Raw genomic sequence first — 15886 nt, 5'->3', positions numbered from 1 at the left:
GCTTACAGACTGCCACTTTCAAAAAGCTGTGCCGTGAAGTGACAGTTGGCTCCGCCCCCGTTGCTATGGCAACTCAGCTCAGGCTAAATCAGCCACTATCTCTAACAAAATATAATCCTACATACTTACCATTTATTAACTACTGTTTAAACAACCCATAACCATAAGAATAAAAGTTACACATCGTCGCACTTGGTAATCACCATCTTCAACCATTTAACTTCTCTGCTACTTGAATGGTGTTTTCCAAGCCTTTTGTCAGTGAAATGTTGTGAATCAAAATATTGAGACTCTGGTGTAGAAGGAATATGTTATGCCATGTGGGAAGGGTGGTTGGTTACAAATGACCAAACCTGCACAGTTTCTGAAAGCATGCATGATCTGTCCTCAGTGAGCTCATCCTGTCCAACATCCATGTCTCGGCCAGTGGCGAATGGGAATGCACCATCCTCACTGCTCAGGGCAACGTTAGCAAGAAAGTGGAGATCGTTGTGCTGGAGACGTCAGCGTCCTACTGCCCACCAGAGCGGGTTGCCAACAACCGTGGAGATTTCAGGTGAGGATCATTATTGTACCAAACTCACATCCACCAGTTTGTCCAGCAGTGTAACAACTGGGACGCAGTGCTTCACAGGAAGCTGGCAGGAACTGTTGCATGAACATTGGGATATCTTCTCTCGTCTGCCCTCTGCTGCCTTGGTGCTTGTATTTTAAAGAAGGCCAGAGTAAGAAAGAGCATCTCTTCAAAGGCTTGTTTATGATAGAAAACCGCAGTGTGGAAAACTATTTTTAAAAGTCCCCCAAAATAGTTACTGAATATTTGTTAGAAATATTAAAAATTAACTAGATATTTTTAATTACAAAATGTGAGTCCACTGAAAGGGTTAAATGGATGCAATGACTCAGGAAAAGCTGCAGTTCAATATAAGCAGGTGTGCCTGTGGCTTGGTATGCCTCAGTGTTAGTTGCCCTAAGTTTGAAGAGGCTTCAGTTTGAGAGAGGCCTTAGTGTGAGATAGGCCTCAGAGTTAGTAGGCCTCAGTGTGAGAGAGGCCTCAGTGTGAGAAGGCTTCGATGAGAGAAGCTCCAGTGTGAAGGCTGCTGTGTGTAAAAGGCTATTGTATGATGCTCCTATATAAGTTTAGTGTGAGAAGAGGCTCTGGGACAACAAGTTAAACATGAGCCAACAATGTGATGGCTCGAGAGCAGTACGTGTGAAAAAGATTTTGGAGTCCTCGTGGACAACAAGTTAAATATGAGTCAACAATGTGATGCGGTGACAAAAAAAGCCAACAGGATTTTGGCCTGCATCAATAGGAGTCTAGTGTCTAGATCCAGGGAAGTCATGCTACCCGTGCTCTATTCTGCCTTGGTTAGACCACACCTGGAATATTGTGTCCAATTCTGGGCTCCACAATTCAAGAGAGATAGTGACAAGCTGGAATGTGTCCAGAGGAGGGCGACTCAAATGATCAAGGGTCTGGAGAACAAACCCTATGAGGACCAGCTTAAAGAGCTGGGCATGTTTAGACTGAAGAAGAGAAGGCTGAGAGGAGACATGATAGCCATGTATAAATATGTGAGAGGAAGTCATCGGGAGGAGAGAGCAAGCTTGTTTTCTGCTGCCCTGGAGACTAGGACGTAGAATAATGGCTTCAAACTACAAGAGAGGAGATTCCATCTGAACATGAGGAAGAACTTCCTGACTGTGAGAGCCATTCAGCAGTGGAACTCTCTGCCCCGGAGTGTGGTGGAGGCTCCTTCTTTGGAAGCTTTTAAATGACTGCAATGACTTTGAGAGCAGCCTCAGTGTGAGGTAGGCCTCAGAGTTAGTTTGAAGAGGCTTCAGTTTGAGAGAGGCCTCAGAGTTAGTAGGCCTTCAGTGTGTGAAAGGCCTGGTGGGAGAAGGCTTTAGTGAGAGAAGCCCCAGGTTGAAGGCCTCATGTGTAAGGCTCCAGTGTGAAGGCTGCTGTGTGTGGAATAATGGCTTCAATCTACAAGAAAGGAGATTCCATCTGAACATTAGGAAGAACTTCCTGACTGTGAGAGCCATTCAGCAGTGGAACTCTCTGCCCCGGAGTGTGGTGGAGGCTCCTTCTTTGGAAGCTTTTAAATGACTGCAATGACTTTGAGAGAGGCCTCAGTGTGAGGTAGGCCTCAGAGTTAGTTTGAAGAGGCTTCAGTTTGAGAGAGGCCTCAGAGTTAGTAGGCCTTCAGTGTGTGAAAGGCCTGGTGGGAGAAGGCTTTAGTGAGAGAAGCCCCAGGTTGAAGGCCTTGTGTGTAAAGCTCCAGTGTGAAGGCTGCTGTGTGTGGAACAATGGCTTCAATCTACAAGAAAGGAGATTCCATCTGAACATTAGGAAGAACTTTCTGACTGTGAGAGCCATTCAGCAGTGGAACTCTCTGCCCTGGAGTGTGGTAGAGGCTCCTTCTTTGGAAGCTTTTAAATGAATGCAATGACTTTGAGAGAGGCCTCAGTGTGAGGTAGGCCTCAGAGTTAGTTTGAAGAGGCTTCGGTTTGAGAGAGGCCTCAGAGTTAGTAGGCCTTCAGTGTGTGAAAGGCCTGGTGGGAGAAGGCTTTAGTGAGAGAAGCCCCAGGTTGAAGGCCTCATGTGTAAGGCTCCAGTGTGAAGGCTGCTGTGTGTGGAATAATGGCTTCAATCTACAAGAAAGGAGATTCCATCTGAACATTAGGAAGAACTTCCTGACTGTGAGAGCCATTCAGCAGTGGAACTCTGCCCCAGAGTGTGGTGGAGGCTCCTTCTTTGGAAGCTTTTAAATGAATGCAATGACTTTGAGAGAGGCCTCAGTGTGAGGTAGGCCTCAGAGTTAGTTTGAAGAGGCTTCAGTTTGAGAGAGGCCTCAGAATTTGTAGGCCTTTGGTGTGTGAAAGGCCTGGTGTGAGAAAGCTTCAGTGAGAGAAGCCCCAGGTTGAAGGCCTCATGTGTAAAGCTCCTGTGTGAAGGCTGCTGTGTGTAAAAGGCTACTGTATGATGCTCCTGTGTAAGTTTGATGTGAGAAGAGACTCTGTGAGAGTGAAGCTGTTTATCTGCATGAGAGAGAAGCCCAGCGTGGAAGCAAAGAAGGAAGTAGAAAGTACTTCGTTGATTTTATCGAAACCTTGTTTTCGTAAATAGTGCAACCATATTATTTTGCTATAAAGAAAGGCCTCCTATGGAAGATATAACATCGGTCTGTGTGTTTTTGTTCTTTTTATCACTTTTGGTTAATGGTACTGGGTCACACTACTGGTAATAAGTTACTCTGCTGTACATTTATGAGGAAGGTCTTTTGTTAGTAGGCCCACTTGCCCAACAGAACTGTGAGAGAGCAATGTATTGTCGAAGGCTTTCATGGCCGGAATCCATGGGTTGTTGTAGGTTTTTCCGGGCTATATGGCCATGTTCTGGAGGCAATTTTTCTCCTGATGTTTCGCCTGCATCTATGGCAAGCATTCTCAGAGGTAATGAGGTCTGTTGGAAGTAGGAAAAATGGGTTTATATATCTGTGGAATGACCAGGGTGAGACAAAGGACTCTTGTCTGCTGGGGCTAGCTGTGAATGTTTCAGCTGATCACCTTGATTAGCATTCAATGGCTTGGAAGTGCCATTGGAAACAAACAGGCACATAAAATCACTCTCAACAAGAGATTCCCCCCAGGCACTTCCAAGCCATTGAATGTTAATCAAGGTGATCAGCTGAAACATTCACAGCTAGCCCCAGCAGACAAAAGTCCTTTGACCCACCCTGGTCATTCCACAGATATATAAACCCATTTTTCCCAGTTCCAACAGACCTCACTACCTCTGAGGATGCTTGCCATAGATACAGGCGAAACGTCAGGAGAAAAATTGCCTCCAGAACATGGCCATATAGCCCGTAAAAACCTACAACAACCCTGTGAGAGAGCAAGTTTGCAAGGCTAAGTGAAAGTACAGATGTGGGGCCAAGAATGAGTGCAATTGCATGAATGCGGCGAAGTGCAATGGCAAGGATGGTAATCCCAATACGTCGCTACTATCTGTGATCATGCAATTGGGATAGTGGTGTTGCGTGACATCTCTTTTAAGTATCTCTTTTAAGTATTTAAATAGTGCAGTAATGCTGTCCCTCCTCTTCTCTTCGCATGCAGATTTTGTACAGAGGCTTTGCCTGGGGATGCAAATCGTTTGTACTGGCTTTCCGTGACTCCTAGTGTTTTTCATTTCGGTGGGAGCCCCAGTCACCAAATCCCATTCAGCAGTGAGGTTTGGCTAGGGCAGGGTTTCTCAACCTGGGGGTCGGGACCCCTGGGGGGGTCGCTAGGGGGTGTCAGAGGGGTCGCCAAAGACCACCACAAAACACAGCATTTTCTGTTGTTGATGGGGGTTCTGTGTAGGAAGTTTGGCCCAATTTTATTGTTCATGGGGTTCAGAATTCTCTTTGATTGTAGGTGAACTATAAATCCCAGCAACTAAAACTCCCAAATGTCAAGCTCTGTTTTCCCCAAACTCCACCAGTGATCACATTTGGGCATATTGTGTATTCGTGCCAGCTTTGGTCCAGATCCATCATGCTTTGAGTCTACAGTTCTCTCTGGATGTAGGTGAACTACAACTCCAAAACTCTAGGTCAATGCCCACCAAACCTTTCCAGTAATTTCTGTTGGTCATGGGAGTTCTTTGTGCTAAGTTTGGTTCATTTGGTTCAATTTCATTGTTGGTGGAGTTCAGAGTTATAGGTATACTATAAATCCCAGCAACTGCAACTCCCAAATGACAACCCCCCCCCCCCCCCCCAACCCCACCAGTATTCAAATTTGGGTGTATTGGGTATTTGTCCCAAATTTGGTCCAGTGAACGATTCATAACAGTCGCAAAATTACAGTTCTGAAATAGGAATGAAAATTATGGTTGGGGGTCACCACAACATAAGAAACTGTGTTAAGGGGTCGCGGCATCAGGAAGGTTGAGAACCACTGGGCTAGGGGTAAACTGGTCTGACTGGGCTGCCCCGGAGCCCCAATGGTAGGGAAGAAGTGCTGGTGGGAAGGCTTTGGCGACGGGGGCCTGGGAATGATTAAGCGTCTGCTGTTGCGCGGGAGGGAGGCCGCCGAAGAGGCCTCGCTCTGGCAGCGCAGACAGACTCCAGAAGCAGGAGGTGTTGGAATTTCTCTGGCAAGAGAAAAAAGGCTTATGGAGCCCGCTGTAACCTTGGCGGGGTCTTGATGGAATATAAATTACTGTGAAGTCAATGTGGCTTAAATTAACAGTGGGCCTGTCTTCTCTTCTTCTCCCCTCCTTCCTTTCCCGTCTCCAACTCTTCCTCCTCCTCCTCCTCCTTAACATGGCTATGACTTGGAGTGAGATGGCAGGAGAGTCATAGAATCCTAGAGTTGGAAGAGACCTCATGGGTCATCCAGTCCAACCCCATTCTGCCAAGAAGCAGGAAAATTGCATTCAAAGCACCCCCGACAGGTGGCCTCAGAGGTTGTGAGATCGTTTGGAAATTAGGCATATGGGCCTTATATATCTGTGGAATAATGTCGAGGGCCCATCTAACACCTCCCAACAAAGGATCATAGAATCCTAGAGTTGGAAGAGACCTCATGGGCCATCCAGTCCAACCCCATTCTGCCAAGAAGCAGGAATATTGCATTCAAAGCACCCCCAACAGATGACCATCTTATTTATTTATTTATTTGTTTGTTTATTTATTTGTTTATTTATTTTGTATACTTCTACCCCGCCCTTCTCAACCCCCGAGGGGGGACTCAGGGCGGCTTACAAAAAGACACATCTTGGTGCCTACACAAATACAATAACATATAAAACCAGCAATTAAATGGTCAACAATTAAAACAACAATATATCACACAATCAATAACCAATCTCAGACACAGCGTTCACCAACTCAGAGTTCATATTTCGTTCCACCTTGTCCAATTCCTATCCATCGTCACAGTCCTTTATTCATCTGCCAGATTGCCCAAACGCCTGGTCCCACATCCATGTTTTTAATTTCTTTCTGAAGGAAAGGAGGGATGTTGCTGATCTAATCTCCCCGGGGAGTGAATTCCATAGGTGAGGGGCCACCACTGAGAAGGCCCTGCCCCTCGTCCCCGCCAGTCTCACTTGTGACAGAGGCGGGGCTGAGAGCAGGGCCTCCCCAGAGGATCTCAGACTCCGAGATGGGACGTAAAGGGAGATGCATTCGGACAGATACGCTGGGCCGGAACTGTATAGGGTTTTGTAGGTCAAAACCAGCACTTTGAATTGTGCTCGGAACTGGATCGGCAGCCAGTGGAGCTGGCATAACAGTGGGGTGGTATGCTCCCTGTATGATGCTCCAGTGAGCAGTCTGGCTGCCTCCCGCTGGACTAATTGAAGTTTCCGAACAGTCTTCAAAGGCAACCCCACGTAGAGTGCGTTGCAGTAATCTATCCGGGATGTAACAAGAGCGTGGACCATCCAGCCTCTGTTTAAAAGCCTCCAAAGGAGCCTCCACCACACTCCGGGGCAGAGAGTTCCACTGCTGAACAGCTCTCACAGTCAGGAAGTTCTTCCTAATGTTCAGATGGAATCTCCTTTCTTGTAGTTTGAAGCCATTGTTCCGTATCCTAGTCTCCAGGGCAGCAGAAAACAAGCTTGCTCCCTCCTCCCTGTGGCTTCCTCTCACATACTTATACATGGCTCTCATCATATCTCCGCTCAGCCTTCTCTTCTCCAGGCTAAACATGCCCAGTTTTTAAGCTGCTCCTCATAGGTCTTGTTCCCCAGACCCTTGATCGTTTTAGTCGCCTTCCTCTGGACACATTCCAGCTTGTCAACATCTCCCTTCAATTGTGGTGCCCAGGATTGGACACAATATTCCAGGTGTGGTCTAACCAAAGCAGAATAGAGGGGTAGCATGACTTACCTAGATCTAGATACTATGCTCCTATTGATGCAGGTCAAAATCCGTTGGCTTTTTTGCCACCCCATCACTTTGCTGGCTCATGTTCACCTTCCTGTCCACGAGGACTCCAAGATCTTTTTCACACGTACTGCTCTCGAGCCAGGCATTGTCCCCCATTCTGTATCTTTGCATTTCATTTTTTCTGCCTAAGTGGAGTATCTTGCGTTTGTCACTGTTGAACTTCATTTTGTTAGTTTTGGCCCATGACCAACAGAAAATACTGGAAGGCTTTGTGGGCATTGACCTTGAGTTTTGGAGTTTTAGTTCACCTACATCCAGAGAGCACTCTGTATTCCAGCAATGTAAGATGTGGACCAAACTTGGCATGAATCCTCAATATGCCCAAATGTGAATACTGGTGGAGTTTGGTGAAAATAGACCTCGACATTTGGGAGTTATAGTTACTGGGATTTATAGTTCATCTACAATCAGAGAGCATTCTGAACCCCACCAATGATAGACTTGGGCCAAACTTCTGACACAGAGATCCCCATGATCAATGGAAATTGCTCTGTTTTCTGACTGTCTTTGGCGACTGTTCTGACATACCCTCGTGACCACCCCCCCAGGATCCTGATCTCCAGGTTGAGAAATGCTGCTATAAATGCTATAAATGCTGCTCTTGTGGGGTTTTTTGGGCTATATGGCAATGTTCTAGAGGCATTTTCTCCTGACGTTTCGCCTGCATCTATGGCAAGCATCCTCAGCGGTAGTAAGGTCTTTTGGAATTAGGAAAATGGGTTTATATATCTGTGGAATGCCTGGGGTGGGGCAAAGACTGCTGGAGCTAGGTGTGAATGTTTCAACTGACCACCTTCATTAGCATTGAAAGGCCTGGCTGAGCCTGGGGGAATCTTTTGTTGAGATGTGCCTGGTTGTTTCCTCTCTGCTGTTTTGCTGTTGTAATTGTAATAATAATAATAATAATAATAATAATAATAATAATAATAATAATAAGCAATAATAGAGTCCTAGACACTTGGGAAGTGTCCAACGTGTGATTGGGGGAGGCCTGGCTTGAGAGCAGTACGTGTGAAAAAGATCTTGGAGTCCTCGTGGACAACAAGTTAAACATGAGCCAACAATGTGATGTGGCGGCAAAAAAAGCCAATGGGATTTTGGCGTGCATCAAGAGGAGCCTAGTGTCTAGATCTAGGGAAGTAATGCTACCCCTATATTCCGCTTTGGTTAGACCACACCTGGAATATTGTGTCCAATTCTGGGAACCACAATTCAAGAGAGATATTGACAAGCTGGAATGTGTCCAGAGGAGGGCGACTAAAATGATCAAGAGTCTGAAGAACAAGCCCTATGAGGAGCGGCTTAAGGAGCTGGGCATGTTTAGCCTGAAGAAGAGAAGGCTGAGAGGAGATATGATAGCCATGTATAAATATGTGAGAGGAAGCCACAGGGAGGAGGGAGCAAGCTTGTTTTCTGCTTCCTTGGAGACTAGGACGCGGAACAATGGCTTCAAACTACAAGAGAGGAGATTCCATCTGAACATGAGGAAGAACTTCCTGACTGTGAGAGCCGTTCAGCAGTGGAACTCTCTGCCCCGGAGTGTGGTGGACGCTCCTTCTTTGGAAGCTTTTAAACAGAGGCTGGATGGCCATCTGTCAGGGGTGATTTGAATGTGATTGTCCTGCTTCTTGGCAGGGGGTTGGACTGGATGGCCCATGAGGTCTCTTCCAACTCTTTGATTCTATGATTCTATGATCCAATACAACTGCCAGCAGAGTGTCTGCTGTGGACTCATCTTGTTGCGTTTCTAATAATAATAATAATAATAATAATAATAATAATTTTTTTACAGGAATGTACTTCAGAGTGGATTTTTCTGACACTCGATGAAAGGGCTTTTTGTGTTTTGGTGGGGCGGTCTCTCTGATTGGCTACAGCTGCTCTAACAATTACAACTCTGACTCCTCTTGCCCGCATGGGATGAAGCCATCTTTCAGTGGAGACAACTGCATTCTAGTTCAAATGAGTGGGAGAGCTGTGAGGAGGGACCTCTTGGCTTAGAAATATGTATAGGGGAAGGCCATGTGACCAACATATGCCTTTCTTCAGTCCATCCAGCTGTTGGAATTGGAAAGAGGGAAGGGATGTATGAAAAGTCTTAGAAGCCAGATGTGGAAGCAGCTGGGCCAAGTACTGCGTTCCAGGGAAGGAAATAAATTCCCCCCATAAAAAAAATATCTCTTGGCATCTGATGTTGTCTTCTTGCTGAGAACTCTAAGGAATCACATGAAGGCATTCCACCCCCTCTCCCCACCCCCACGATGGGACTTTTATCTTTTACATATGCAACAGTCTGCCTCATCCCCCTCATCCCTTTCTTTGCAATTGCATCAATCTGTATCTGCTTGCATGCAAGCCTTCCTTTCCCAATCAGGGTTCTTTCATCTGTGTTCAATGACACTGATAAAGCTGCTGTGGACAATGGGGATTTCTGATATACTTGGAGGCCAGAGCTTGGGCAAGTTACTTTTTTTGGCCATGCTGCCTGGAGCAAACTTCCTGAGTGTGAGAGCCGTTCAGTAGTGGAACTCTCTGCCCCGGAGTGTGGTGGAGGCTCCTTCTTTGGAAGCTTTTAAACAGAGGCTGGATGGCCATCTGTCAGGGGTGATTTGAATGCAATATTCCTGCTTCTTGGCAGGGGGTTGGACTGGATGGCCCATGAGGTCTCTTCCAACTCAATTCTATGATTCTATGATTCTAACTGCAAGCTGTAATCCAAAACTTTTCCAAATTTAGGGGAAAACTTAAATTCTGAGATATATCCTCCAACTGCCCTGATTTGGTAGGGACAGTATGATTGACGTATTGCCGAAGGCTTTCATGGCCAGACTCACTGGGTTGTTGTGAGTTTTCTGGGCTGACTGGCCATGTTCCAGAAGCATTCTCTCCTGATGTTTTGCCAACATCTAAATTCTGAGGTATATCCTCCAACTGCCCTGATTTGGTAGGGACAGTTTGATTGATGTATTGTCAAAGGCTTTCATGGCCAAACTCACTGGGTTGTTGTGAGTTTTCTGGGCTTACTGGCGGTGTTCCAGAAGCATTCTCTCCTGACGTTTTGCCCACATCTGAATTCTGAGATATATCCTCCAACTGCCCTGATTTGATAGGGACAGTATGATTGATGTATTGTCGAAGGCTTTCACGGCCAGACTCACTGGGTTGTTGTGAGTTTTCTGGGCTGTCTGTCCATGTTCCAGAAGCATTCTCTCCTGACGTTTCGCCCACATCTACTGCAGGCATCCTCAGAGGTTGTGATGTCTGTTGGAAAGTAGACAAGTGGTGTTTACTGTTTATATATCTGTGGAATGTCCAGCATGGGAGAAAGAGCTCTTGTCTGTTTGAGGCAAGTGTGAATGTTGCAATTGGCCACCTTGAATAGCATTTAATGGCTTTGCAGCTTCAAAACCTGACTGGTTGCTGCCTGGGGGATCCTTTGTTGGGAGGTGTTAGCAAGGCTATTGCATATATGCTAATCAAGGTGGCCGATTGCAACAGTGTGAATGTTGCAATTGCCCACCTTGATTAGCATTTAATGGCCTTGCAGATTCAAAGTCTGGCTGGTTGCAGCCTGGAGGATCCTTTTTTGGGAGGTGTTAGCAAGGCTATTGCATATATGTTAATCAAGGTGGCCAATTGCAACAGTGTGAATGTTGCAATCGGCTGCCTTGATTAGCATTGAATGGCCTTGCAGCTTCAAAACCTGGCTGGTTGCTGCCTGGGGGATCCTTTTTTGGGAGGTGTTAGCAAGGCTATTGCGTGTATGCTAATCAAGGAGGCCAATTACAACAGTGTGAATGTTGCAGTTGGCCACCTTGATTAGCATTTAATGGCCTTGCAGATTCAAAGTCTGGCTGGTTGCAGTCTGGGGGATCCTTTGTTGGGAGGTGTTAGCAAGGCGATTGCGTAAATGATAATCAAGGAGGCCAATTGCAGCATTCGCTTTTGTGAGGCTGCCCTGAGTCCCCCCTTGGGGGTGAGAAGGGTAAGGTATAAATATAGGAAATACATAAATAAATAAATAAATAAATAATCACCTCCCAACAAAGGATTCCCCCAGGCAGTAAGAAGCCAGACCTTGAAACTGACTTCTTAATGCTAATCAAGGTGGCCAATTGCAACAGTGTGAATGTTGCATGACCGTAGTCTAGCAGGAACCATCCAACTCCAAAATGCATGGCCAGAACAAGCACATGCAAATGCTCAAAGAACAAAAGGGAGTTTGGAGCTCCCGGTACAGCCGTACCAGCACGCTCTTTGTCAGGAGGGCTTTGATTACGTTTTCTTGCCCTGGTGAAGGGAGTTGGATTGGATGGCCTTACGTATTTTCTGTTGGTCATGGGGGTTCTGTGTGGGAAGTTTGCCCCAATTCTGTCATTGGTGGTTCTCAACCTGTGGGTCCCCAGATACTTTGGCCTTCAACTCCCAGAGATCCTAACAGCTGGTAAACTAGCTAGGATTTCTGGGAGTTGTAGACCAAAACACCTGGGGACCCATAGGTTGAGAACCACCTTTGCAGGTGCTTACCTACAAAGCCCTGAATGGTTTGGGACCTGCCTACCTGCGTGACCGCATCTCCGTTTATGAACCCACACGCTCCCTTCGTTCATCCAGAGAAGCCCTGCTCGCGATCCCACCTGCGTCACAGGCGCGTTTGGTGGTGACGAGGGACAGGGTCTTCTCTGTGGTTGCCCCCCGACTCTGGTTGCCCCCCGACTCTCAAAGGCACCCACGTTGGCAGTCTTTAGGAAGAACTTGAAGACCTGGCTATTCTGATGTGCCTTTCCAGAATAGGATAACCCCCAGCACTATGTCCCAGAAGCACTGTATTAGAGTTAAGACTCTCTGCACATTGCACTTGCCCAGAATTCCAACATACTACCGTCACATCCAGCACTTTTTAACCTGTACCCATCACTGACCCGGCTCTGGTTTTTACTGTGTAATAGTGTAATGTTTTGTCATTGCTTATGTTTTAATTTTTGCTTTGTATCGTATTGTTATTGTTTGCTGTTGTTGTGTTGAGGCCTTGGCCTTTGTAAGCCGCGTCGAGTCCTTTGGGAGATGCTAGCGGGGTACAAATAAAGTTTAATAATAATAATAATAACAACAACCACTGTTGCAGATGAACTATAAATCCCAGCAACTACAACTCTCAAATGACAAATTTGGACATATTGGGAATTTGTACCAAATTTGGTCCAGTGAATGAAAATACATCCTGCACATCAGATAGTTACATTACGATTCATAACAGTAGCAAAATTACAGTTACAAAGTAACAATGAAAATAATTTCTCTACAGGTAGAAACTTTTCACGTCCTGTAGCTGAGCTTCCAACTGTAAGACTGAACTAAAACGGTTCCCTTTCCCTCCTGAACCTGGAAAAAAGGGCGGAACTAAAACTTAACGATGATAGACAGGTGGCTAGCCCCATGACTGCAGCCTAGCAGGAACCATCCAACTGCAAAATGCAAGGCCAGAACAAGCACATGCAAATGCTCAAAGAACGAAAGGGAGTTTGGAGCTCCTGGTATAGCCGTACCAGCACAAAGGGAGATAGCATTTTTACTCATCTTCTTCTTCATTTCTTCCTTTAGATGGCCACGGACGTTGGCGGGCATTACAGCATACCAGTCCTGCCTCCAGCACCCCTTCACCTCCGGGAATGGCGGACCCGGCCGCGAGAAGCAAGCGTGGAGGCGCTGCGACCGCACAGGGCGCTGGGAGGAGGGGAACTACTCCCATTGCCTGTACACCAATGATATTACCCGCGTTCTCTACACCTTTGTTTTGGTGAGCTTCTTCCACATAAGGGCAGGGAAATGTTAAAAACAAGTCTGTAGGACTTTTTGGAAAGGATCTTCGGATGAGAAGGATGTCATCAAGAAAGGGGTTTGGATACTGGGTTGGGTTAAACTTTTTAAACAGAGGGCCAGGTCACAGTCCCTCAAACTGTTGGATGGCTGGATTATAATACGAAAAAAGAAAAAAACAGGAATGAATTCCTACACACACTGCATATATCTTATTTGTAGTGCAAAGAACACTTAAAACAATACAATAATTCAAATGAAGAACAATGTTAACAAATATAAACTTATTAGTATTTCAATGGGAAGTGTGGGCCTGCTTTTGCATGATGGGATAGGATTGTTGTTGTTGTTGTTGTTGTTGTGTGCTTTCAAGTTATTTCAGACTTAGGTTGACCCTGAGCGAGGGCCGGGTAAATGACCTTGGAGGGCCATATTTGGCCCCCGGGCCTTAGTTTGAGGACAATACAATATGAATGGGTTCCTTGGTAGACAGGTTAAACACAAATAATCCACTTATAAGGATAAGATAATGAATAAGTCCAACAGATAGGTAAATTGTGAAACTTAGACTGTTCAATTCACAGTAATCACAAAATTAAGCAATATGCAATAAGTTCTGTACAAAGCAATATGAAATAAGTTGTGTACAGTCTTTTAGTGATGTCGTTGTATGTTCATAAATCAGCCTCCCACGACCGGTTTCGGCCTTAGCTTCAGGCCTTCTTCGGGTGGTCTGCAATTTTACATACATAAATACATTTTACAATTGTATGGGTTGAACATAATGTAATAGAATGCATTTAGAAATACTTACAAAGTTCAGTCTTTTACATATGTTCTCATAAGAGATACTTAAGTTTTTTGTAATGGGATCTAGGTGAAAAGAACAAATTGTGGCTGTTAACATTTAAAAATTACATATATCCAAATAAATGTTTTCCCAATATATTTCACCAATTAGGTGTATACTCACAAGATACTCTGCTTCTGAGTTTGATTCTAATTGCGAGTATGAACAGGATCTGGGGGTTTCCTCTATTTAAAGAGGAAAATGAACATCAGATGTAGAGGAGACAGAAAAGTTGATTTAAGGTTCATTTAAAGTTATAGGTGTGGAAAATGTCAACACTAGATGGCGTTGTGAGTAATGTACTTCCCAGGGATGTGTAGTATACAAGGGATAATGCAAAAAACCTCAAAGTTATATATAGCAACTGTATGAATTATGTTCATTGAGACCATATGGGTGTTCCGTCCGTAATCTGAAGATCCAATATGTTTCCCTTTGTAGGAGTTTAGTGTTAAAGTCCATGTGTTTGGATTGTGTGACTACTTCTAATATGTGGTATTTAAAAGATTCAGGGTTGTGCCGTAGATCATCAAAATGTTTATACAGTATGGAATCTCTGGAATTAGTTCTAATTTTGCTCCGGTGTTCTATAATCCTAGACTTCACTTCTCGACGAGTTTGGCCAACGTACATCAGATTGCATTCACAAATAATCCCGTAAATAACCCCCTTGGTTGTGCATGTGGCAAAATGGGAGAATTTAATTATCAATGGTGGGTGTTGGTGTGTAAAGATTTTAGTCTCCACCAATTGGTTACACACTGAGCAATGATGGCACCGATAATTGCCAATTAGATTTGATTTCATGGTCCGAACATTATGTGTTAAATCTGAATGTACCAAAAAATCCCCAATGCTCTTGGTTCTTTTATATGCTATTAGTGGGGGTCTTTCACAGCCCGGGATGTCCCTTATTAAGTTCCAGTATTTTTTAATTGTTCTGATGGCTAAATTGGACATGTTAGTGAGAGTAAGTGGCCATATTAATCTTTCTACTCTAGGTCTAGTCTTGAATAAGGGACATCCCGGGCTGTGAAAGACCCCCACTAATAGCATATAAAAGAACCAAGAGCATTGGGGATTTTTTGGTACATTCAGATTTAACACATAATGTTCGGAGACTAAAATCTTTACACACCAACACCCACCATTGATAATTAAATTCTCCCATTTTGCCACATGCACAACCAAGGGGGTTATTTACGGGATTATTTGTGAATGCAATCTGATGTACGTTGGCCAAACTCGTCGAGAAGTGAAGTCTAGGATTATAGAACACCGGAGCAAAATTAGAACTAATTCCAGAGATTCCATACTGTATAAACATTTTGATGATCTACGGCACAACCCTGAATCTTTTAAATACCACATATTAGAAGTAGTCACACAATCCAAACACATGGACTTTAACACTAAACTCCTACAAAGGGAAACATATTGGATCTTCAGATTACGGACGGAACACCCATATGGTCTCAATGAACATAATTCATACAGTTGCTATATATAACTTTGAGGTTTTTTGCATTATCCCTTGTATACTACACATCCCTGGGAAGTACATTACTCACAACGCCATCTAGTGTTGACATTTTCCACACCTATAACTTTAAATGAACCTTAAATCAACTTTTCTGTCTCCTCTACATCTGATGTTCATTTTCCTCTTTAAATAGAGGAAACCCCCAGATCCTGTTCATACTCGCAATTAGAATCAAACTCAGAAGCAGAGTATCTTGTGAGTATACACCTAATTGGTGAAATATATTGGGAAAACATTTATTTGGATATATGTAATTTTTAAATGTTAATAGCCACAATTTGTTCCTTTTACCTAGATCCCTTTGCAAAAAACTTAAGTATCTCTTATGAGAACATATGTAAAAGACTGAACTTTGTGAGTATTTCTAAATGCATTCTATTACATTATGTTCAACCTATACAATTGTAAAATGTATTTATGTATGTAAATTGGTGAAATATATTGGGAAAATATTTATTTTGATATATGTAATTTTTAAATGTTAATAGCCACAATTTGTTCCTTTCACCTAGATCCCATTACAAAAAACTTAAGTATCTCTTATGAGAACATATGTAAAAGACTGAACTTTGTAAGTATTTCTAAATGCATTCTATTACATTATGTTCAACCCATACAATTGTAAAATGTATTTATGTATGTAAAATTGCAGACCACCCGAAGAAGGCCTGAAGCTAAGGCCGAAACCGGTCGTGGGAGGCTGATTTATGAACATACAAC

General features: G+C 44.2%; 1 protein-coding gene across 1 annotated transcript in view; it reads left to right on the top strand.

Annotated features, from left to right (window-relative positions):
• The window catches only part of ADGRA2 (adhesion G protein-coupled receptor A2), a 172501-nt gene that overhangs the window by 123383 nt on the left and 33232 nt on the right, over positions 1-15886 (top strand). The window contains exons 8-9 of the mRNA XM_060787760.2: positions 392-556; positions 12558-12753. Coding sequence (XP_060643743.2) covers positions 392-556; positions 12558-12753 — 361 coding nt within the window. The remainder of the gene's footprint in view (positions 1-391; positions 557-12557; positions 12754-15886) is intronic.

This window comes from Anolis sagrei, chromosome 7, assembly GCF_037176765.1.
Source record: "Anolis sagrei isolate rAnoSag1 chromosome 7, rAnoSag1.mat, whole genome shotgun sequence".
Lineage (NCBI taxonomy): Eukaryota > Metazoa > Chordata > Lepidosauria > Squamata > Dactyloidae > Anolis > Anolis sagrei.
This window is presented reverse-complemented; position numbering and strand designations above follow the sequence as displayed.